The sequence below is a fragment of the Eublepharis macularius genome, chromosome 2 (genome assembly GCF_028583425.1).
Source record: "Eublepharis macularius isolate TG4126 chromosome 2, MPM_Emac_v1.0, whole genome shotgun sequence".
In the NCBI taxonomy this organism is placed as follows: Eukaryota; Metazoa; Chordata; class Lepidosauria; order Squamata; family Eublepharidae; genus Eublepharis; species Eublepharis macularius.
In genome coordinates, this window is record NC_072791.1 from 216289748 (window position 1) to 216315412 (window position 25665).

At 43.2% G+C, this 25665-nt stretch overlaps 1 protein-coding gene across 2 annotated transcripts in view; it reads left to right on the plus strand.

Moving 5' to 3' along the window:
* NCKAP1 (NCK associated protein 1) overlaps positions 1 to 25665 on the plus strand; it is an 87818-nt gene that overhangs the window by 48172 nt on the left and 13981 nt on the right. For both annotated transcript variants that reach the window (XM_054970565.1, XM_054970566.1), the window contains exons 13-23: positions 4636 to 4768; positions 9430 to 9511; positions 12316 to 12374; positions 14821 to 14966; positions 17170 to 17302; positions 18158 to 18277; positions 18623 to 18762; positions 20380 to 20511; positions 23490 to 23708; positions 24130 to 24260; positions 24956 to 25053. In XM_054970565.1, the coding sequence (XP_054826540.1) occupies positions 4636 to 4768; positions 9430 to 9511; positions 12316 to 12374; positions 14821 to 14966; positions 17170 to 17302; positions 18158 to 18277; positions 18623 to 18762; positions 20380 to 20511; positions 23490 to 23708; positions 24130 to 24260; positions 24956 to 25053 (1393 nt within the window). The remainder of the gene's footprint in view (positions 1 to 4635; positions 4769 to 9429; positions 9512 to 12315; positions 12375 to 14820; positions 14967 to 17169; positions 17303 to 18157; positions 18278 to 18622; positions 18763 to 20379; positions 20512 to 23489; positions 23709 to 24129; positions 24261 to 24955; positions 25054 to 25665) is intronic.

A 25665-nucleotide genomic window follows, 5' to 3' on the forward strand; every position in this document is an offset into this window, starting at 1 on the left:
ACCCAGTGACCCCTGCTCCATGCCCAGAAGATGGCAGAACATCTCCACAATTCCTAGCCAAACTGGCCTGGAGGAAATCGTTTCCTGACCCCAAAATGGCGATCGGCATTACCTTGAGATGTAAGAAGGGGCCTTGAGAACTAAGCACTCATGTAACCCTTCCTGCCCTCCCTCTCGCGATCTGCCCAGGTTCACAGAATCAGCATTGCTGTCAGATGACCATCTAGCCTCTACTTAAAAACCTCCAAAGACAGAGAGCCTACCACCTCCCAAGGAAGCCTTGTTCCACTGAGGGACCGCTCTAACTGTTAGGAAGTTCTTCCTAATGTTTAGCCAAAAACTCATTTAATTTAATCTCAAGCCGTTGGTTCTGATTCGACCTTCTGGGGCAGCAGAAAACAACTTCGCACCATCCTCTATATGACAGCCCTTCAAGTACTTGAAGATGGTTATCATAGCACTTCTCAGTCATCTCCTCTCCAGGCTAAACATAACAAGCTCCTTCAACCTTTCCTCGGAAGACTTCGTCTCCAGACCCCTTACCGTACTCATTGCCCTCCTCTGGACATGTTCCAGCTTGTCTATATCCTTCTTAAATTGTAGTGCCCAAAACTGAACACAGTACTCTACGTAAGGTCTAACCAGAGCAGAGTAGAGCGATACCATCACTTCGCATGATCTGGATGCTATACTTTTGTTGATTCACCCCAAATTTGCATTTGTCTGTTTAGCTACTTCATCACACTGCTGATTCATGTTCAGCGTGTGGTCTAAGACCCCTAGATCCCTTTTGTGCATAATACTGCCAAGTCAAGTGTGACGGATCCCCCTTCCTTATCTGGCTGACACCCTTCGATGCCACCCCTTGTGAAGGATTCTGCTAGCTTAAGGCGGTTCTGATTTGGGATCTCACCGCTCCTGTCACCACTTGTGAAGTATTCACTGGTCGAGGGACCCTTCTGAGAGAGAATGGAAATAGGGACCACTTACACTCCGGCTCAGTAGGTGTGTTGTAGACCTCTTCTCATGAGGCTAGAACTCTGGCTGGAAGCGGGTTCACTCTCTGGACAGAGTGGGATCCTGCTCAGCTCTCACAGACACAAACTGGAACTTGAATGTCACTTCGTTGCACCAGCACCTCCTCAAACTCTGCCACTTAGTCTGACGGGCTGAGGGCTGGTTCCCCTCAGGGTGTATAAGATAGGCAGGAATTATCAAACGGGACTCAGATGGTTAACAGAACCAATTAACTTTACTGAAGCACATTTTATCTTCCTCCTGCACAGCCTTAAACGGTTAAACGTTCCAGATACCTCATTAACTAGTCCTCCTCAGAGAACTCTCTAAACACATCTGCCTTCTCTGGTTGCTAGCCCTCCACTCTCTTCCAGAGTCTGTCTTAACTCCCAACTACTCATTCTAAACAGTCTTAACTGCTCCTCCCTGCCACTCTCTCTCAACATTCTGTTCAGGATCTGTCACTCAAACAGGGCCTGTCCGTCACATCAAGTCTTTCCCATCCTATAAATGCATTTGATTTTTCCTACCCAAATGCAGAACTTTCAACATTTCAACTGTTGAAATACATTTTATTTGTTATAGCCCAGTTTTCCAGCCTGTGAAGATCACCAAGTATCCTCTGCCTTTGACCGTATTTGCTGCCCCTCCCAATTTAGTATCATCTGCAAATTTAATAAACGTTCCCTCTATTCCTTCATTCAAATCATTTATTGAATCATTTATTCAAATCATTTGTTGAACAGAGCAGGTCCCAGGACTGATCCTTGAAGCACTCCACTTGTCACTTCTCCAAGAGGATGAGGAACCATTAACTAGCACTCTTTGAGTACGATCTGTCAACCGATTACAGATCCACCTAACAGTAATAGAATCCAGATCACATTTTACCAACTTGTCAACAAGGATATTATGTGGAACCATATCAAAAGCCTTACTGAAATCGAGATAAACTACGTCTACAGCATTCCCCTGATCTAGCAAAGTAGTAACTTTCTCAAAAAAAGAGAGGTTAGTCCTTCTTTTTTAGCAGAGTTAGACTTCCAACTGATATCTGGGTAATTGAAATCTCCCATGACTACTGTGTCCCATCTCTTTGTGAACTGTGTAATTTGTTCTAGGAGTGTCTCATCCAAGTCCTCTGCAGAGTTGGTTGAGACATTCCTATAGCCAGGGCTTTTTTTCCGCGAAAAAGTGGTGGTGGTACTCTCTATTATCCCATGCGTGTGCGTGAAGTGCACGCTCCCAGAAATGCACGAGGACGCCACTTCTGGAAGTGACATCACTCCCAGAAGTGACGCTGCTTCCTGGAACCCAGCACAATGCATTACGACAAGATAAATGTGAGTAAGCTTGGGAAATTACACTATTATGAGAAAAGGGTTTTTTTTTCCCTCTCTGTATCTTCTACAAAAAGTGAAATCTTCCATTCCCTTTCCCAAACATTTCATTTGTTTGGAATCATATTTTAAAATATGCAAGGAGGAGACAGGAAAAGTGGCAGGAAAAGTTTAAATGGCCATTTCCCCCAAGTGGGAGTGTTTTTCTGCATGGGTTCTGCACAAGGGATTGTCCCCCTTTTCCTGTCTCTTGCCTGTTATTTTTGAGTATTTATTAGATATTAGGGCCACCGGTCTTTCCTCCATATCTGTTCGGACCCATTTAGTGGCCGTTTCACCCTTCCATGGTCCGATTGATGGGAAGACTGTTTTTTCCCATGCTCCCTCCAAGAGTTTCCTTAAAGGACTCCTTAATTTATATCCCCCCCTCAGCCAACATTTGTACCTCAGTGGAATTTATCGTTAGTGTTTTCCTATCTAATGTTACCTCCCTTTGAGCCTCTGGGCTCCTGCCCCTTGAACTTGTTATCCTTCAAGACCTGTTTCCTTGTAGGAATTACGTCTGCCAACTGTGTTGGAGAACTTTCTGCTCTTAAGGCAGGTTCCCCTTTTACTTAGTTTTTTCTCCAATGGGTCGTTCTAAGCCCTAGCGCCACCTTTTTACCTAAGGTGATTACCCGATTCCATTATCTCAAGTTATTTCCTTGCCTGTTTTCTTTCCCGACCCGACTGATAACGCTGAATGCACCTTTCGCAGCTTGGATGTCCGTAGCGCGTCACTTAAAGAGAATACACAGTTTCCGTAAGACATCGGCTTTATTTGTCTGTTTTGCTGGTTCTCAGAAGGGGTTTAAGATGTCACCCCAGACTTTGTCTCGTTGGATTATTTCTGTAATTGAACTGTGTTACGATCAGGCTGCAGTCCAATGTCCTTTTTCTTTGAGGGCCCGTTCTATGAGGGCTCAAGTGTCTTCGGCTGCATTTTCCAGAGGTGTCTCGCTTTCTGACATTTGTGCACATGTGGTCCTATGCTGATATGTTTGTCCAAGACTACTCTATGGATGTTAAAGCAAGACAAGAGACGTCAGTAGGACGAACAGTTCTTCATTCTCTGTTTACTTCGAGATCCACCTCATAGGTGCGTCGCTTGCTATTCTCCCAATGTGGGACTTCACAGATGATGAAAACAGGATTGCATTTACCTGCAACGGTTGTTCATCCACCTCTTCTGTGAAGGCACACGTTCCCTCCCTCCTTCCCGATAGTGAGCTCTCTTACGTAATCTATATATTTATATAATCTATATATTTATATAAATCTATATATTTATGCGGCTCAGGAGAACTGAGGGAGGCAGGTGCTTCTCCTGCATGGCATGTGACCATTTAGGCGGGAAACCATGTCAGGGGAGGAGCACCCTAGGAGCCTTCGAGAAGCTAGAAAAATCTCTCCACGGCTGGCCTGCATCTGCGCTGTCTCGGTGTGTGCCTGCAGAGAAGATGTCGATGAACAACAGCTATTATTTATTTATTTTATTTATTTATTTTTTAAAAGAATTTTTATTGAATGGGTCAATATATATAAATCACCATACATACTTTTTAACAACCATCACATTATATTATTCCCACCCATTCCCCCCCCCCCCGTTTTCAGTTGACTTCCAACAGTTTTCCATTCCCTCCATTTATACTAAATCACTATCTCCTACTATATAAACTTAAGTATTTCTACAGTATAATATATACTATATAATATAACCTAACCTAACCTCTAATATAATATAACCATAATATACTCATCTCTGTCTATCATATTCCAGATATATCTCTAATATTTATTTCAATATTACTATATTCTTCTTAACATATACTATCATATTTCCATCACTAATTGCAAACCAGTAAAGATCTATTCTCCCCTTCTAGCAATGATCCAAAGACCACATTTTTCCTTTCATGTCCCTTTCCTTTCATATTTATTTATTTATTTATTACATTACATTTCTAGACCACCCTCCCCGTCAGACGGGCTCAGGGCGGTGTAACAACCAACAATTTAAAACAATAAAAACATCATGAATAAACATTTAAAACATTTTTCTGTATACAATAAAATTTCCCGCATACAATAAAGCTACAGGTAAGTGCAGTCCTGTTTTATAGTTAAGTTGCCAGAAGTAATGAGCTGATGATGATGAGTGGCTTGAGAACTTCACATCGTTTTTCTCCTGAGTTATGGGGGATTTTTTTCCTTTCTTTCCTTTTTTGTTTTAAAGGCACATTGCAGAACTGATTTTCTACATGGAAGAGCTCAGAGCACACGTGCGAAAATATGGCCCGGTTATGCAAAGATACTATGTGCAATACCTTTCAGGCTTTGATGCGGTTGTCTTAAATGAACTTGTGCAGGTGAGTGGGCCGGGTTTTGCTAACAAAAAACGCGCATGTGTTTCATGTTGATTTTCAGTGTAACAGAGAAATATTAAAACATTTGAAATCCCGTAACTTTGGTTTATTCATTAGGATGGGGAACCTCATGATACTGGATTGCCCCCCCAACTAAACCTGAATGTCTTAGTGCCGAAGAAATTTGGAGACCCCATACAAAGGGTCAAAACACACGATACTCATGGGCAAGTGTTGGATCCTGCAATGATCCCTGGGAATTGTAGTTTAAAAAACCATGCACTCAATGTGATTCTCAGCTGGGAGGGAAGGAGGAGTTTCACACATACACATTCTCTCTTTCAAAAATCCTCTGAGAACATGGGAAGGGGTGGGGTGGGGGACAACATAACAAGAGACGGGAAGAAAGCTCAGATTCCCCCCACCCCATCCCCGTCTCTGAGCTGAAGCAAAACCAGCTTATTGGATTTTTGAAAGAGAATCCGTCTCTCCTTGAGAGAATCTCTTTGAAAGATAATCTCTTCAGATGAGCGGCTGTTCTTTGCAAGAAAATCCACTTTGCTCGGAGAGGGTGTGTGTGTTCGACGACCATTCCCAGCAGAGATTGTGGGTCCAATCAAGTGCTCTTCACGTGAAGTTCGTCTCATGTGTTCTGACCCTAATTCTATTGACCAGTATTGTTAAAAACTGCAGTGAGCAAATAGCTTTTCAGTAGTCAGTAGGTCAGATCAGATATCTTTATTCTCCATGGAATGCCTACATAGACGATTAAAATTTAAACTGTAGCCAGGATTAGGTGGCTTGGTCTGAAGTAGGACGGCAGGATTTGAGTCCAGCGGCATCTTAGAGATGAACAAGATTTTCAGAGTGTACGTTTTCAAGAGTCAGAGCTCCCTTCTTCAGAAATAAATCCCTACTCCTGTCTACAGAAGGGAGCTCTGACTCTTGAAATCTTACTCCCATTAAACTGTAGCCAGTGTATCACCCTGAAGGGATAAAAGTGCTTTTGAGCATCATCTTTGTTAACGTTTAATAACTACCTTAAATTTAGAGAACATTATAATGAGATCAAAAAGAGTCCAGTAGCACCTTTAAGACTAACCAATTTTATTGTAGCATAAGCTTTCGAGAATCAAGTTCTCTTCGTCAGGTGCATGATACAGAGACTGGTCAAATATAGAAGAGGAGGGAGGAGAAGGGGAGGAGAGAGAAGAGGCAATTGGGGGGGGGTGCAACCAAAACATTCCTTTGCTAGTATAGAATGTTTTGGTTGCACCCTCCCCCTCCCCCCTAATTGCCTCTTCTCTCTCTTCCCCTTCTCCTCCCTCCTCTTCTATATTTGACCAGTCTCTGTATCATGCACCTGACGAAGAGAACTTGATTCTCGAAAGCTTATGCTACAATAAAATCGGTTAGTCTTAAAGGTGCTACTGGACTCTTTTTGATTTTGCTACCACAGACTAACATGGCTAACTCCTCTGCATCTATTATAATGAGAGAAACACATCTCTACTATTATTTGAAAGGTGGCTACTCTTGCACTCCTTTCATGTAATTAAAAAGCACAGGGGCAGGCCTTCCTGACTGTCCCATCCGCAAAAGAAGCTTCCTGGTGGGGTGGGTACACGAGAGAGGGTCTTTACGTGGCAGTCCCACAAATCTGGAACAGCATCCCCAGGGAGGTGCCCCTGGCTTCCTCCCTTCTGGTCTTCAGGAAGCAACTGAAGATGTTTTTGTTTAGGACTGCTTTCAATGAACTGTATGCCCTAAACTGTGCTTTTATTCATTTTATCGTTGTTACTTTACTTATATTGTAAGCTGCCTTGAGTTCCTGCAGGCTAGAAAGGTGATTATAACAAATGTTTTAAATAAAATAAATATATTTGGCCTTTGATATGACTTACAGAATTCACAAAAGGTGCCTTGAGCACCTTTGGAGAAAGGCGGGTAATATATGCTTTTAATAAAAACAATGCAACAATCCAGCAATGCAGAAAAACGTGCCGTCGATCCTACCGCTTGTCTAAACTGACGCACTCACTTTCCTTGGGTCTGTGACAGCCCCGTGATACACTTGTTGCCACCCCAGAAACGGGCTGCCAGAATCCAAAAGCCGCTGTTAATCTGGGGCTTCGTTCCCTTACTCTGCTGTAGAACTCCACTCCTCCTTCCCTAAAGGCAGCAATTCAGTGTCTTCGTTTTGCTGCTCAGGTAGTTCCTGCTCCTTCAAACCACCAAGTAAAACCCTAAGGGATTCCGCCCCCCCCCCTGAAAATCTGTAAAAGCTTTTATCTGACTTGTTAGAATCCTTCAAGATCTGTGCATGATAATATCTTTAAATTTTCTTGAGTTGGGTGTGTGTAATATTGAGTTGCACCCAAATTCTTGAAAACAAGGAGAAGTTTTGGGAAGTGCATCTTGCCTCCCCTCCCCCAGCAGCTTCCTGTCCCATCCCCCCCACACACACTGCATCTGACAGTGATTCCGCACACGTTGGATAATGCACTTCCAATCCTCTTTATAGATCATTTGGAATGGATTTTTTTGTGTGCGGAACAAAAAATCCACCTCAAACGATTGATAATGTGCATTGAAAGTGCATTATCCAACGTGTGCGGAATCAGCCTGAGTGTCGTAGAACCCTCCCGAACAAGGTATTCTGTGGAATGGGGGATTGCAGCAAGAAGTAAAAAAAAAATCACCTCTCTTACCTTTACTTTGTGCCTGTATTCATGCAAGAGAGCTGATTTGGTGTAGTGGTTAAGAGCGCGGGACTCTAATCTAGAGAACCAGGTTTGATTCCCCACTCCTCCGCTTGAAGCCAGCTGGGTGACCTTAGGTCAGTCACAGCTTCTAGGAGCTTTCTCAGCCCCACCCACTTCACAGGGTGATTATTGTTGTGGGGATAAAAAGAACATGCTTTGTAAACTGCTCTGAGTGGGCGTTAAGTTGTCCTGAAGGGCGGTATATAATGGAGTGTTGTTGTTATCTATTTTTGTTTCATCCCCTTGAGCCACACATCATATTGTTCAAGAAGTCTCTGAGTTGTCACCGGTAACTTATACAGGTTGAATGACCTGTTAGGAAAAGCTAGAGAAGATCCATATCTCTAAACTGCTTCTCTTTACAACAGTTTGGATTCAGTACATGGTATACAGTTGTAGTACCTGCATACTTGGGGGCCCTTGGTGGTTGTCCACCGTCCTGCCAGCTCACTCATAGGGTCTCTTCTTCAAGCCTCAGACGTGAAAGGGCAGGGCAGGGTAGGGTTGCATCACCCACACCCCTTCCCTTTGTGGACGACTGTGCCTTGCAGGGCCTAGCTCCCGCTCCTTCTGCCTCCTCCTTAGCCAGAGTCCTGGAACCCCTTTTTGTGCCCTGCCCCCTGCCCTTCATGCCTACAACACCCAGGCCAGTGGCTGCAGCAGCACCTGAGTAAAGGCCTGTCCCAATCTTCTCCGGTCTCTTGATCCCCACTAAGAGCTAAGCTACAAGAGACGGTTTCACCTCCCCTTCTAGGAGGCGAAGAGGAAATTAACAAACCCTCTGAGCAGCCATCTCTGGCTCTGTAGAGAGAGGAAATTGACAAAGCCTTCCGATCTCTTCTAAAACGCAGCTTCCCAGCGAACATTGCTCCTCCTCTTGTAATTCATCTCTTGTAGCTTAGCTCTCAGTGACTGTAGAGCTGTCGTTCCCCTGGTTGGGTGGCCTTGATCCCTGCCCTCGCCGTGCCGCCCTTTCCTTACCTGACATCAGGGTCCAGCCTGGAGAGAGGCCGTGCCTCATTGTCAGCTCGCCTGCTGCTTGCGTATGTTGTCCTGCGCAACCACGGCTTGGTGCGGGCCAAGCGATGTTGCCCAAGAGATGATGGGCTGCTTCGGCGCAGCTTGAGGTTGAGCTGCCGCTGTTGGGAGCGCAGTGGCCGGCGATGCGAATCCTGCTGCCTCTCTGGTCTCCACCGGGCAGTTCCTCGGCCTTACTTGCTGCTCCGATGGGTGAATGTGCACAGTGGGGGTGGAGTCCCGGTCATTGGGACTGGAGAGGGGCGAAGGTGCTGCTGCTGACGAGTCCGGGCCAGGTGTCCGTTCTGGCTCCAAACACAGTTTAGTACCTCAGAGCTTGAAAGCGAAGTGTGAGGTCCAATACGAACAACATGCTGTATTTTCTGCTGCGCTTGAATAAAATACATTAACAGCAGAAGCTTGGTGGATTAAGTAAAATTAGCGTGGAGACAATGGAAACATTATTAATAAGCCATCTTCTCAACTTCTTAGAAGAGAAATTTCTAGATTTTAATTCTCCAAGTGGAAGCTTGTAAAATGTTGTGGATACTTGCTTTAGAAGTAATCACTCCGTGTGATATTTTTTCCCTTGCATGCATCACTCAGTTCACTCTCTTGCATAACCCACATATCACACACACACACCCTCACGGCTTTTTCGTACAGGCACACGAGGAACACCTGGCCATCCAGTCCACATGCTCACTGCTTACCCGGCTGAGGAGGCCATTGGTCTGGCAGGGATTCTTGCTCGTAGTCTCTTGTCAGGCATGTAGGCATTGATACATTTCTCTCCTTCAGCTGTTGGTCCTTACTGATGCTTTGGTAGATAATGAAATTAATACTGTAGCATAATATGTATTTCTGGCTTTTAATTTTTAGAATCTTTCAGTGTGCCCTGAAGATGAGTCTATCATCATGTCCTCTTTCGTAAACACTATGACTTCCTTAAGTGTAAAGCAAGGTAACGTGCACGTGTATTTATTTTTAACTACGTATTGGGCTGCATCAAATGTGATGTGTTCTGCCTTACTAACACTCAAACAAGTACAGCTAGTTCAAGCTCAGTCCATTGGGACATGGCGTAGTTCCTTTTCTTTAGTTTAATTACGTTTTTGTAATAGAACCTAAGTTTTAGTAGGTAAGGCATCAGAGAATCATAATTATTGCGCCTTACTTGACGCATTAGGGACGTTAGCTCTTTTTTAGTCGCTTTGCGTTCTTGATCGTACCAGCGATGATTAACAAAAGGTAAAGGATCGGTAGGCCTGCCATTAACAAAAAAAGGTTTAAAATGGTCGATTATTGGTTGAAAAATTTTAATCGCCTCCTTACCCGACAGAGAGAGAGCTAGCTTCAAATCCTCCGATTCAGGGTCAGCTAAACTTTGAGATAATTTAATATTTAGCTGCTCCAACCACTTGAGTCTCCTAAAACCCGGAGTTACTTCTCCTGCTAATTCTGGTTCTGGGTTCAGAAGAACATTGTGGGTTAGATTAAATATTAAGGTCAAGGGGCAGTGGCCATTTAAGGAGGTATCCACAATCCACTCAAACAAGTAATAATTGGGAGGCGGTATATTTCAGAAAACCCAATCTCCGGTTCACTTCAGGAACCAGTTTTCCCTCTCTCCCTGCACGTACTTGGGTCAGCCAGTCTCAGCTGAAGCCTGACTTTCAGGCTCGTGAAGGGAAAAAGGCTGCACGTTTAACTAGTAATGCCTCAAGATATTCCACAGCTTGCCGTCTCGATGCTGTGCCTGAAGGGGAGCCTCCACATTTAGAGGCAGCAGACCTCGGAATGCCAGTGTGAGGAGGCAGCATCAGAGGACGGCCTGCAGCCTCTGTGCGCTCCTTGCTGGCCTTCCAGAGCAGTTGGTTGGCGTCCTGCCAATGGGCAGGTGGTCCTTTAGGGATTTGAGGACAATTCATGGTGAAAGAAAATGGCTTTATTACTCAAAGCAAATACAATCAGAGCGTATACATGAAGATACAAGACAAGAGAATAAACATACAGATAGTATAACATAAAGGAAAGGGAAGATGCAACCTGATGCAAACAGTGCCCTTGCAGGCTCCGGGGGACCCTCACTGACGGCAACGGGCAGACTCCACGGCCAAGGTCTGCACAGCACGACACCGGCTTTCGTCTGTGCCGAGTCCTCCACCAAGAGGGTTCTTGCTCGGACCTATATTCTTTAAGCCTGTATCTGCCCACCTGCAGCACCCCCCCCCAGAAGGGTCTTGAGGAGAGGGGAGGTCATTAATCAGAGGGCCAAGGCCAAGGAATGCTTTCAGTGTCGAGCTGGCCTTGATGATCTAAGCCTAGCTGATAAGGCTAAGCGCCTGGCACCTATGCCTGGTCCTCCCCTAATCAAGATACGCTCTTCTTGAGGTCAGAGCTTACCTCAGCCAGAATCAGCACCAGCTGTCAAGAGCTTGCATCAGCAGAAAGTGAGACAGCTTAACAAGGCACACCTTCAAAGGCATATATAGGCCAAAGATGGCCCTTTAGGCAAGGTGGACGGACCTGTGGCACCACTAACTCCTTGGAATACAGTTCTCTTCCGCAGTTCCAATACGGTTGGCCAATGGCCAGTGTGTGAAAAAGGATGCTGGACTGCAGAGAGCACCGGTCTAATGCAGCATAGCTCTTCTAATGTCACAATTCTGTTGTTTTTCTGCATTTGTTCTTGTCCAGTAAAGAGACTGACACTTGGTAGGAACTGAACGGTCAGCCTTTTATAAAAACAATACGTGAATTTGCAGAGGATAATACCTGGTCTCAAAGGATGCTCTGAATGCCTTCATCTTCTCTGGAGCTGCCTCCTTTCTGCCCTCCTATTCTGATCTTCGTTGCATTAGTGAATGCCAGGGGCGAGGGAGAGAGAGGTTGTGCTTCACACCCGTTCTGAGGGAAGTGCCCATGGATCCCTTTCAGAGAGCTACAAATATGACAAGTTCACTGCTAGCAAAGAATGCCTTAAAAAACCTGCCTATCCTGAGGGCGCTACATTTCTCCTTCTTAGACTGAAGTGTTCAGAGATTTGGTTCTGGGCTTCCATCTAACTTATTTAAAGTTATTTCTTCCAAGGATGTAACAGTGAGAGCATTTGCTGAGAAAAGATACGTTTTTGCAAATATAAAATTAAAGGAAATTCCAGGCTTGCCTTTTTTGTTCAATCAATATCAGTAACAGACAAGGGTCTGAAACAGTATGTTCATTGGTTTTCTGTGTGGTCCCACATGGGACTGCGTGTGCACAGGCCTGCCGAATGGCAAGGGTTCTACAGCTTTTCTTAACCACTAATCTCTCCAGAGCGCATATGCGGGCATTTTCCTGCCAAAACAGCTAGAGTCTGCCAGACCACGCCCCCTCACCCTCAGTTCCTCTTTCACCACCGGTCAAGAGGTTCATCTACAGCGCTCCGTGGTCTGCTCGACTTGAGTAGGCTTCATCTACACTGAAGACCGTGAGTTCACCAGTATGGTTGATAAAGCGCATGTACTCTGGAGAGATGAGCACCCCCTAGTGGTTAAAAAGGCTGTAGAAATCTCGCCATTCTGCTGGCCTGCGCACGTGCGGTCCCCATGTGTGCCTGCACAGAAGATGTCATTGAACAACCTTTGCTGGTAAGTGCAACTCGTTTTTTTGGTTTAGAAAATTGTACGAAGTTGCTGGTAAGAAGGTGGGTGAAGTGTTCGTTTTGATGAGCACATAAAGACAGGTTATCAATAGTTCTGTATTTCATTTTCCTCCATTATGCAGTTGAAGATGGGGAGGTGTTTGACTTCAGAGGCATGAGACTTGATTGGTTCAGATTACAGGTAAGAATTTTCTTTGGGTTTAACCTGAACATGAAGAAGGATCAGTATGTTAAATAATAGAGTCCTTAAGTAAACCTTCAAGAAAAGATCAGAGAAAAATAATTGTTCTCCTCTTTTGAAATTCCTGTTTTTTGCTAATAAATACATTTAAAGCATTGGTTTGTACTAATTGGCTGGGATCTAATGGAAATTTGGGAGGGGGCAATTTTTATTTTTTCCCTCCTGCTGCAGACCTCTGACTGTTCCTAGGGATCCTTGACAGCTGTATTTTGGGGGCTGTAGTGGTCAAGAGGAGACGAGGAAGTCACACTCAGAATATGTGAATCACCATTAGGCCGGAGCCAGAACCTTTATACCATCTAGGAGCATAATTCACACTTGTCAGTCACCCCGTGCGCTCCAGAATTCTCTCTGCTTAAATACAACAGACTTTTTTGGTCCTCTATACACAAGTATTTTAAGGCCAAGGCTGAAATTCGAGCATGCGTCTTTGGAAGCGTGCTCCAATGAACAATATAGGACTTTTGAGTAAACACACGTAGGTCATACATGACCAGAACTTTCAAAAAGCAAAAGCTTGTAGTTAGTGGGTGAATAGTGTTTCTCAATAAGACAGACAAATATCTGTGCTGTTTTCATTGGTAAATTCATAAATTCATTGATAGTTTCATCAATATTTCTTAGGTGATACAGCTTTTTTTCTGGGAAAAGAGGTGGTGGAACTCAGTGGGTTGCCTGCGGAGAAAATGGTCACATGGCTGGTGACCCCGCCCCCTGATCTCCAGACAGAGGGGAGTTTAGATTTTCCCTTTGCGCCACTCCAGCGTCACGGAGGGCAATCTAAACTCCCCTCTGTCTGGAGATCAGGGGGCGGGGCCACCAGCCATGTGACCATTTTCAAGAGGTTCCGGAACTCCGTTCCTGCTGAAAAAAAGCCCTGGTCAAACATATTGCAGGGCTCAGGGAGTTCAAGAGCAAAAGAAAAGCACAAGATCACTTACATCAGCTCCATGGATGATCCGGGTAATTTAAAGGATTGCATCTCATGGATCCCAGCACTTGGGAAAGATTAGGTTTTCCCTGCCCCCTAAAATAGGTGATTTTTGAGCTAAACTCACCCATCAAAGCTTCATGCACTTCATATTTTTAAGATATATTCTTCTTTCCTCAAACTTAGATCCACATGTAATACGAAATCACTTTTATCATACAGCTCTTTTAAAAATGGCCAGTAGGCCCAGGCACCCAAAGGAAACACTTCTGGTAAGAGAAGATGCAAATTCAAAGAAACTATGTTTGGGCCTTCCCCACCACCAGTACCCCCGTTTTAAAAACTTTTACTGCAAAGATGCTCTGAAGTTGATTTAAATCTGATCAGTGGAATTCTGTGCTGCTGTTCTGATGTTTATATTTTTACTTGTATTTTAACTGTGTAAATCTGGATGTTTTAGTATTGTTAATTTACAGTAACTGTTTTATATATTTTAACTTTTATGTATTTGTAATCTGCCCTGAGCCTGCTGGAAATGCGGGGAGGGCGGAATAAAAGTCAAAAATAAATTAAAAAAAATATGTTGTGGGAGAAAAATCCTGTATAGGCTCACTTTATAGAAAGTTGTAAATAAATGCTATAGCAGACTTGCTACAGCACATCATATAAAGAAGTCAAGTTAAAAATGAAATATTTTTGTTGCCAAGCAGAACTTAAAGTAATAATTCTGCTGGGCTAGAAACAGTACATGATATCTCGGACATATCCGAGAGGTCCCAAAGTATTAAGTAAATTTAATCTGAATTAGCAGCTTTTCATAGGGAAAGCTGCACTAGACATTCATGCCAGACCATTGTTTAGAACCAACAGGATAATAGCAAACCGTTTTCGGAAGTGCAAGTGGAACACAGCTGTGCAGCCACTGCAGTCGAGAACATCGTGACCCGTTTTCCAGTGTTATGGTTGCAGAAAGGTCATCGTGTTAGTTACGAAGCCGTTTGTTTTTCTTGGAAGTTGTTTTGGGCTAGAGTAAAGGACCCAGTTTTCTTCATTTGTTCAAAGAACTTGTAAGAGAAAACCAGAGTTGGAAAAAAAACACTTTTCCCCTGTATGTAGTGCTGGGTTTAATTAGGGTCTTTTCTTCACACGCACCCCCCAAATGTAAAAGATAATACATACTGTGCACAGTAGCGAAGTCCCCAATCCTGTTCCCTTAAAAAAAAAAAGTGCCTTCTTGAACCATTCTGTATTGATATAGCCCTATTACCTTTATATAAATGCTCTTCTGTTTTGCATAGTTTTCAGAATTCAAATATGGCCTCTGCTCTTTCATGTCCACCTTTTTTTTTTAATGCTTATACAAGAATCCAACAGTTATATTTATACACCAGTCTTCACATAAGAATTCAGGTGTGCCCCCAGTATAATGAATAGTTCCTTTTTATATTCCCACAGGCTTACACGAGTGTGTCCAAAGCTTCACTGGGTCTCGCAGATCACAGAGAACTCGGGAAGATGATGAACACCATCATTTTCCACACAAAAATGGTAGATTCGTTGGTAGAGATGTTGGTCGAAACATCGGACCTTTCGATCTTTTGGTGTGTAATTCGATTTGATTCTCTAACTTCGTTTGTGCTGGTGACTTTTTTTTGTCACCAACCAAAAAAGAGTCACTGCAATCCATTGTAGGATGTGCACGGTTTGGACATGTCGGATCTGCTTCACGTCTTTATCTATAAAAAGAAATGTGATTGGTCTTTGGGATTTGTAGAGAACAAGTGTCAACACTGAAATGCTGTGCGTTTTTAAATTGAGATTGTTACTGGTAGTAAACTTTGCACAGTGTACTCTGCCAGGGGATGAAGTTGATCCTGGGGAGGGGGGAGGCAGGACGCATTTTACATAAAATAATAAAAAAACCAAGAGCCCACTTGATTCTTACAAGCTATCAAGCAATATAGCAGGGGTGGCCAAATGGCGGCTCGCGAGCCGCATGCGGCTCTTCAAGTCTTATTTGGCGGCTCCCGGAGGCTTGCAAGTTCACTCCTCCCCCAGGCTCCTTTAAGGGGCAGAGCCGACCAGCCGCTCACCCGATCTATGCACCCAGCGTGCTTCCCCTTTCCCGACGCTGGAGCAATGAAGGGGCGGGCCAGGGCTGAGGACAGCCCACACCTCCTCGCCTTGCTGGGCACTCCTCTGCAGGCACTGAGTTTTGCCGGCCCCGCGCTCTCAGCGAGCGCCCGGGAATGGCAGTTGGGGGGAAGGGGAAAGAGAGGAGTGAAGACGCGACGAGGAAGCGCCAAGGCAGAGGTGGCCCGGGACTTCCTGCTTTCCGGCTTACTCCCGAGAAGGGAAGTGCGCAGCTGCTGAGAGCCGCTCATGGCATGAAGCACAGCCTGCGCCGGGGGGCTTTTGCATGGGTGGAAGCCTCGTTAGTTGCACGGAGGAGTGGCTCACCCATAAGTGTGTGCAGGACAGCTGAGATGGAGGAACAGGGAATGTGTTTGCTTCAGAGAACATGTGCTTGCTTTAAGATTGTGTGGCTCTGCTTTTGTGATCCTTCCTTCCTTGATTTTTCTTTCTTCCCTCCTTCCTTCCTTCCTTCCTTTCTCTTTCCTTCTTTCCATTTCTTTCTTCTTTCCATCTTTCTTTTTCTTTCCTTCCTCTTTCTTCCTTTCTCTTTCCTTCCTTCCTTCCTTCCTTCCATATATTTCCATACCTTTCCATATCTTCCTCCCTTCCTTCCCTTTCCATATCTTCCTTCCTTCCCTTCCCTTTCTTTCCTTCCTTCCTTCCTCTTCTTTCCATATCTTTTCATACCTTTCAAAATCTTTCCCTTCCTTTCTCTTTACTTCTTTTAATATCTTTCCATATCTTTCCATGTCTTCCTTCCTTTCGTGTATTTCTTTCCTTCTTTCCCTTCCCTTCTTCCTCTTTACTTCTTTCCATATCTTTCTATGCCTTCCTTTCCTTCCTTCTTTCCATGCCTTCTTTCCTTATCTTTCTTTCCTTTTTTATCCTTCCTTCTTTCCATATCTTCTTTCTTTTTTGTCTTTTCCTTCTTTCCATGTCTGTCTTTTTCTTCCTTTCCATCTTTCCATGTCTTTCCCTCCCTCCCTTTCCTTTTTTCCTTCCTTCTTTCTTTCCATGTATTTCCTATTTTCAATAAAACATTAGGGTTGCCAATTCCAACGTAAAAAAACCTGGAGTCTTTAGCCAGAATACTCTAGAGGTGGTGCCTTGCAAGGATAACATCACTTTTTGTGATGTCACTTCCAGGTCAAAGGTTAGGTGGCAGTCCTTCCCAAGCTCCACCCCTTCTGATGATGTCACTCCCAGCATACTCTGCCAAAACCCCACCCCTTCCTGTGATGTCATTTCAGGGCACTCCACCAAACCCGCCTCTTCCTCTGAAGTCACTTCAATGCATCATGTCTTGTGGCTCTCAAACATCTCAGGTTTATTCTGTGTGGCTCTTGCATTAAGCAAGTGTGGCCACCCCTGCACTATAGCAATAGCTTATATTGTCCCTATCAGAAATAGGTATCCTATTATTTAAACTACCTGCTAAGAAACGTGCACTCGCTTGCCTGGGCTACCGCAGCTGTTGCAGAAAGATATTTTTTCCAGTATTTGCTATAGTAACATGAAGTGTCATGGAAGCTAGGTAGATAAATTTGCCAATGTTTTAAATTTTTGATGTATATTGTTGCAATATATATTAGGGTTAAAAGTCATATATGTATATGCATTGATTATTTGTTCCACTGGCATGAAGATGTAACTCGTGTTTCTGATCAGTTTTTATAGTCGTGCTTTTGAGAAGATGTTTCAGCAATGTTTGGAACTGCCCTCTCAGTCCAGATACTCAATTGCATTCCCGCTGCTTTGCACCCACTTTATGAGCTGCACCCATGAGCTGTGCCCGGAAGAGGTAATTTTGTGTCTTAAAGAAATACTTGAAGAAGAATGAGGAAACGAAGTGACTTGACTTTTTTAAAAAAAGGAGCCTGTGGAAAAGCATAAAATGCACTGTGTCTGTTAAACAACCTGAAAAGCACCATTTTTTGTTTGAGAAGATACTAATGAACAGGGAGTACTCTAATTATTATGGGGTGGATTCAGTCTAGTGCTGGAGGAGGTATGCTAGATGAAAAGACGACTTTCCCGAGTCCCTACTACAGATTGTGACCCATGAAATCACACCCTCAGGGTTGGCAGTGTGCCAACCAAGAGAGGCAGGAATGGCAAGAAATTCCACCCCTCTTCAGTAGTTGGGAGCTGCAATTAGTGTAATAAAATGTATGGTATTGCTGATTCTGTTTCTCTTCAGTAGCAAAATAGTGGAAAATGTGAATTGTCCATTGGCAAAGAATACAATTTCTTCCCTGTCCTGTCAGGTTGAGACGAGACATGATTTATAGGCTCTTCCATGTTCTCACAGTTTAAATAGATTCAGTGCATGTTTGTTTCACAGTGCAAGTACATTGTACTCTCAGTTGTATAGCTGTTAATAGTTGCATGGTTGGGACTGAATTATGCCAGTCTCGCCCTGTTCCCCTCCATATTATAGTCCCTGTCTCCCATGGCTTTTGCCTGTGCAGGTCCCGTGGTCCCCAGTATAACCTTTTCAGATATAGAAAGGGGACCCTTTCTCCCTTTTTCACCAGCAGAAAAGCTGGCTGCATGAAACTCCTAGATAGCTGTTACACTTACTGAGTCATTGATACAAGCGTTTTAAGCACCTTGACAACAGTTTAGAAAACAGTTCATGTATTTATCTTGATAGAGACACCATATCGGAGACCGCAGCCTTTCCCTGTGTAACATGTTCTTGGATGAAATGGCGAAGCAAGCCCGAAACCTGATCACGGATATTTGCACAGAGCAGTGTACTCTAAGTGACCAGGTGAGAATTTAGTTTCCATCTTTTTATGAATGTCGATCTTGTTTTCCCTGAGAGTCTAATAAAGTTTTGTTTGCCAGTTTAATTCATAAAACATCTCCTGTTTTATACTTTAACTTGACTTTCCAGTAACTACCCTTGGATTGCTTATAGATCTTCTTTATCAGCAGGTCAGCATTGTTAATGAAATGGGGTGCAAGCACATAAAATATTGGAAAGAGGGGAAAAATTCTAAACTCTTCAAAACTGAAAATGAGGCTCTCTTCAGAAAACATGATTACAAAATGGTGATTATTTTCGCCGAACCATGTTTTGCAACTGACTGACGTTTCTCTTTTTCTTCTGCAGTTGCTGCCAAAGCATTGTGCCAAAACCATCAGTCAAGCAGTCAACAAAAAGTCAAAGAAACAGACGGGTAAAAAAGGAGAACCAGAAAGGGAAAAACCGGGAGTAGAAAGCATGAGAAAAAACAGGCTGGTGGTAACCAAGTGAGTCACATTTCTTATCATTAATCTTTTCCTGAGCGTATCCTAATTTCTCAGTTTACCTTTTACATAATTAAGAAAAAATCACTCACATTGTTATCATTGAAGCCCTTTTACACCCATCCCCCTTTGTGTGTAGTCTGAACATTCAGGGAGGCAGAGCAGGCAAGAGCATGCTGCCCACCCCCCACCTCTGTTGGGTCACTGACTCCTGAACCCAGTACCCCCATGCAGAGGAAGTGTCTGTGCATACTCTCGATCCCTGTGAGCAGCAACATTCTGAAACCAGTGGCTCCTATCATGGAGCCGAAGCATATGCACTGACTTCTCCCCCCATGGGTGCCAGTCTCACAAGCTGGTGATCATGCAGGGGTGGGGCCAGCCCACTCATGCCTACTTTTCCCTCCCTGGGCCTGCAGGCAGTCTGTGGAGGGATCATATAGGGCTGCAGTTAACAGGGATTCTAACTTCTTGAGTTGATACAGTGTCAAATGTAACCCCTCTTGGACATTTTCAGGCAGGTGGCTGTGTTGGTCTGCAATACAGCAGCAGGATTTGAGTCCAGTGGCACCTAAGAGCCTCGCTACAAGTGACATTTTACACGCAAAGGGCACTTGATCATTTTCACAAGTCTTTCTGGGATCTGAAGTCCCTCTCCCCCACCCCTTTTCCTTCTGTTCCTTCCCCTCTCTGTTGGCTGCCTGAAGAGACAGAGAAAGCCAGCGGCAACTGCAGCATTTGCAGATCGTCTTGCTGGGGGGTGGGGGATGCTCTGAAGAAAGCTGACATGTCGGTGAAGTCCGAGTGTCCTTCCCCTCTCTTTTAGAATGGCTGCCTGAAAAGTCAGAGAAAGCCTGCGGCAACAGCATCTTTTGCAAATCGTTCCTCCAGTCACAAGCCTGCTTTCAACAATCTTTGGGGGCGGGCAGCTGCAACTTTCTCAGCTTTCTCCAGAGCATTCCCCCCCCTCCTCCCCGAGCAAGATGATTTGCAAAAGCTGCTGTTGCCGTAGGCTTTCTCTGTCTCTTCAGGCAGCCATTCTAACAGAGAGGGGAAGGAACAGAAGGAAAAGGGGTGGGGGAGAGGGACTTCAGTTCCCAGAAAGACTTGCGAAAATGATCAAGTGCCCTTCACGTGTAAAATGTCACTTGTAGCGAAGCTCTCAGAGACCAACAAGATTTTCGGAGTGTAAGTTTTCAAGAGTCAGAGCTTCGTATTTCAGATACAGAGAGGAGTTTTGACTCTGAAAAAGGGAGCCTTGACCTTTGAAAGCTTGTACCCTGAAAATCTTGTTTGACTCTATGGTGCCTCTGGACTCATATCCTGCTCTTAGACATAGTTCTAGGAGTAGGTGCTTATACGGTGCTTATAAGAGTAGGTGCTTATATGGAAAAGTAGACAGTAATCTTCTGTGGTGTGCAACCAGCCCATCTTCTTGTGATATTTCTCTGCTTCCATTCTGCATGTTCAAAAGCTGATGAAAGAAGCAAGTCTTGCTTGTAACGTTTAAGCAAAAGTCTATACAGATACCTTTTGGGGGTGGAGGGGGGATAATAAAGTGAGATGGATCTATAACTTTTTTGTCATAACTTTTGTGACTTGTTTGTTTGTTTTTTCAAGTCTGGACAAACTGCACACTGCACTTTCTGAGCTTTGCTTCTCAATCAATTACGTTCCAAACATGATTGTATGGGAGCACACTTTCACCCCAAGGGAATACTTAACATCGCACCTGGAAATCCGCTTTACCAAGTAAGACTGATTGTGTATGTAAATCTTTATTTAACCATGGCGCACACCACTGCTTTAATAAAATATGCATTAAGAAAAAAAGAGTCTGTTAATATGCATCAGCAACTTTGAGAATGAGTTTCCATATCAGCTTGGTCTTGACAGTGTCTCGTGTGTGTGTGTGTTATGTACTGTTCAGTAGCCTCCGAGTTATGGTGACTCTATATGAATGAAAGACCTCCAAAACATCCTGACATTAACAGACTTGCTCAGATCTTGCAAACTCGAGAATGTGGCTTCCTTTATTGAGTCAATCCATCTCATGTTGGGACCTCCTCTTCCTTCAGCTTTTCCTAGCATTATTGACTTTTCCAGAGACTCTTCTCATGATGTGACCAACGTACAATGGCCTCAGTTTTGTCATTTTAACTTCCAGGCAGAATTCAGGCTTGATTTGATCTAGAGCTCCCTTCATTGTCTTTTTGGCAGTCCACAGTAGCTGTAAAACTCTCCTCCAGTATCACATTTAAAATGAATCAACTTTCTTCCTGTCCGCTTCATTCAGTGTCCAACTCTCACATCCATAACATAGTAATGGGTAATACCATAATATGGATTATCTTGATCTTGGTCCCAAGAGACACATCCTTATCCCTAAGGAACTTCTGTAGCTCCCTCACAGCTGCTCTTCCGAGTCTCCATCTTCTTCTGATTTCTTGGTTTGCAGTCTCCCTTTTGGTTGATGGTTGAGCCAAGGAACAGAAAATCTTGAACTATTTCAATTCCCTCATTGTCAAATTTAAAACTGTATCATTCCTCAGTAATCATTACTTTTGCCTTACTGATGTTCAGCTTTCTCCTTTAATCTTCATCAGTAGTTGTTTCAGGTCGTCACTATTTTCTGCCAGTAACATGTTGCTTGAAGCACGTTTTAGCTCAAAGCGGAAACAGAAACGCCCTTGTCAGGAAGTAAAATGTCTGAGTAACTGAATGTACTTCCAGCAAGCCCCATCTACAATAGACGCAAACACCCTAACATTTAATCCATTCTCCTAGGCAAGAGAAGGGTTTATTTTATAGTTTCTTAGAAATTATAATCGTGTGGAAAACTCCAACATTGCCTACAGTGGAGGAACGGTGGACAAAAGTGTTGGCGTTTGCGTCAATGGCAAAACTTACTTAATTGATTAGGGAAAGGACATTAGTTAACTTCTTGTCTGAATGGAAGCCATGGAAAGGATAACAAGGATTTGATGACATCTAAATTTATGGATTAAGAATCAGGACTCTTATGAGAGGGCTCTTATGAGTAACTTAGAATAAGTGAGACTCTAGAAATGATACTTATTTGTTGCAGAGACAATCAGAACTCAACCTGTAGTATAATTTTAGGGGTTGTTTTTAACTGTATTTTTTTTTACTTGTTTATGTATTATTAGTGTAACTTCTGTTTAGAACGTTGTATATTTTCTTATCCTCTATGTTCGTTGTTTATAGTTTAAATAAAGAAAATTCAAAGTCGAAATTAGAATAGCGAACATCCTGAAAGGAATTTGTATTCTTGCCAGAATAGCTGTGGATAATTACTAGCTGGCATGTGCCATCTTGAAACCTTCCCAAACATACATTTATTTCGTGGAGCCCTCTGGCTTTTCTGTGTGCAAATGTATATTTTAGGGGTCTGTGAGGGAAAGCGGTTGGAAGGTTAGTTGTGCTACGGCCAGTTGATCATCAGTACATTCTAGGCCCATCGAAGTAACTTTCGTGTAATATTCAGCATTGATCTGATTAATAGCTGTCCCCTTCAAAAAGACTTGGCTTATCCCTTTGCCTGTATGCTGTAGGTCGCTGTGGGACAGCTGTCTGCTCCCTCGTCCTTTCCTGCCCTGCTTAACACCTTAAAACACTCTCAAAAACTGTGCGGTTCTTCTCCTTCCATATTTCATACCATGCTGCGGCTACATTCAGGGATGAGAAGAAAACAGTGCAGAGAAAGAATTGAGATCCACCCCTGTTTTTTAAATGCCTTGAGTCAGGTGGCTGGAGCTGAATCAGCTCAGGTTTAATTCAGATTTATTTTTAATGGCGAGCCTTTCTTTTCTACTGGGATGAAATAATGAGCAGTAGTAAGCCTGGTATTATCTGAATTTCTCTCCAAACATTTTTCTGCTTTGGGGACTGTAGGAAAAGTTGCCACTCTTCTCATTCAGTGTCCAGGTTTACTACCCAGCTGCAATTTGCAAGCATCAATTTCTGTAAGTTGTCCATGTGGATAATGTCAGAAAAGTTCAAGATAAATGTGTGTTGGTATCTTACCTAGTGCAGACTTGGCCGAGAAGATCAGTGACACCAGATGCCAGCTCTGATTTTTTGACAGCCTCCATAGTACAAATATATTGCGTGATCCATGCTGCTTAAATACTCCGATCCCAAACATAAGAAAAATCTTGATAGCCCATTTGCTAGTTACAACTAAATCAGCAATCGCTGCAACGTGGAAAAACAAGAGTCCTACTATTTCAAATTGGTGATTGAGAGTTTGGGACCAGTTTATTTTAGCGAAGTTTACTGACTATATTAAACAATCTGAAACACCTGACTGACTATAGGTCGAAATTTTTTGAGCTTTGGTACCCAATCCTGGAATTTTTAACTAAAGATGAATGTACAAAACAGCTAGTTAGACCTAAAGACTATTTCATTGTACTGCTCACCGTCTAGAATAAAACTACAAACCCAGCTACTTACCTTATTGTTATAACGGCATAACTGACGATGATGTATAAAAAGGTACAGACGAATGTTGGAAACCAACTTTTACTGTTAATGTTTTGTTTGTTACTGTTATATTTGAAAAACTAAAGAAAAAAGAAAAAAAAGTGGGGGGGGGAATCTAGGTTCGTTCCTCTTCATCTAATTCCAAGTGGGTAGCAACCAGTAAATGGAAAACAATTTCTTCCATTGTTGTGTGTCAATAATATATCTCCTTCTTTTCAAAGGTCAATTGTTGGGATGACTATGTATAATCAAGCAACACAAGAGATTGCAAAACCCTCAGAGTTGTTAACCAGTGTCAGAGCTTATATGACAGTGCTCCAGTCGATAGAAAATTATGTCCAGATTGACATCACAAGAGTGTTTAATAATGTTCTTCTTCAGCAAACTCAACATTTAGATAGTCACGGGGAACCAACCATTACGAGCCTGTACACAAACTGGTAGGAATTCAAATGGCATTTTCCAGCCTGTATCTCCCCACCACCCCGGTGATATGTCAGCTTTCACTTGAAATCATCTGAAAGATGCTAAAATAGATTGTACAGTATGTAGAATGAACTGTGCCTCCTCCCTTGTAATAAAATAATTTTTAAAAACGACCACTTCAGCATTGGATTTAATTGAGTACAGTATTTCTTACAACAAAAAGTCTCACGGATTCGTTTAGATTGAAATTGGTGGCTTTTCAGCAAACTGCTACTAAGTTTATGTAATACTCCAGTCACATTTATTTATGTGAGTTGACTTCATGTTACCTTTAAGAGCAAAATTCAGTGACGGTGCACCGTCTTTCAAAATGAATATGATGATTGAAATTTAAATGCTTTAGTCCTTAATGAAAGTTCTTCTGGCTTTGTTCAGGTATCTGGAAACCTTGCTAAGGCAAGTCAGTAATGGCCATATAGCCTATTTTCCCGCAATGAAGGCATTTGTGAACTTGCCGACTGAAAATGAGTTGACATTTAACGCAGAAGAATATTCAGACATATCGGGTAAGTTTTCCTTAGAATGAACCATAAAGTAACTTAATGGCTTCTTCTAGTTAAAGATTCATTTCCCTGTAGTGTTCCTACACAGGAACTGTAGATATTATAATAGAAGATCCCTGACTTTTATAAAAGTGCTCCACTTTTCTCAATATTCTGAACAGGCTCCATCTTTTGGGAAGCCTGTTCTGTGTGGCCTAGTTTTTCATAGTTGCCAAGGACCTCCTACCTTTTGGGCTTGGTAGAGTAGCTAGGCATAAGTTCAGGTTACCTTTGACCCCTCCCTTGTATTGTCTGAATATGTATCTGGTGAAGAATTATGCAAGCTCCTTTCCCTTTTAAGGGAAATAAAGGTGATGGGGGGATGTCTGTCTGTCTGAGCATCTTGAAATTATAGTCAAGGTGATATTTCTGTTTGTTAATGGGCAAACTTACTAATGGTAGGTGGGTTTGTAGGCCCCTGAGAGTTGGGTCTAAGCTTGCTCAGGACATTCTTTAAGTACTTGAGTTTGTTGGCAATGTAAATGCTCATTTATAGTGTAAATATTAAGCTATTCTCTTTCTCGAGCCCTTGAGATGGTACAGACTGAAAACTTAAAGAGGAGGATAAAATGGCTGTGATAGAATGAAATAACCTCATATCTCGTGCTTCTTAAATCAAGCTAGGATGTCAGAATAAACACAGTTTATTTTTTCCTCAGAAATGAGGGCCTTGTCGGAACTCCTTGGTCCCTATGGTATGAAGTTCTTGAGCGAGAGCCTCATGTGGCACATTTCCTCACAGGTTGCTGAACTAAAGGTAACTCCCATTGATCCTCTGCGGGCATTAATTTTGATGGGCAGGCTGGTGTTAAAGCAGGATCGCTAGAGGACATGGACAAGATCCAAAACCAGCCCATGGACTTGCACTTCCCATTATACGTCTTGAGCCGTATAGACAAGCAATCTCTAGATACGTGGATGAATAGTCTTGGAACAGAATACCTGCGGGCTCCAACATTGCAACGTTAGGATGCAGGCAAATATTTTTTTTAAAAAAAATGACATCAGCTCCAGCCCCCACAAAACGGGGCTCCGGAACAGACACGTCTCAACTCATCAGCAGACATCAAATCTCTTCGAGGCCACGCAGTGCAGAACGATGGGCCCTCAAGCCACTTCAGCACCAGTCGGTGTGAGTGCTCAGCATCTCCAGCTTAAAGTGTGCTGTGCGAAATGGGCCAACGTCTCTGGTGATCTTAATGGAGACCAAGGGAGGGGCAAGCGTAGAGCTTGCAATTTGTAGCACAAAAAAAAAAAAGGATGCTTAATTCACAGCTTGGTTTTAATTAGCTTGATTCATCAGATTTCTCCTAAACAAAAAAAAAGGGGGGGGGAACCACTCACTTAAGATTTTTCCCACTCCAGCCTG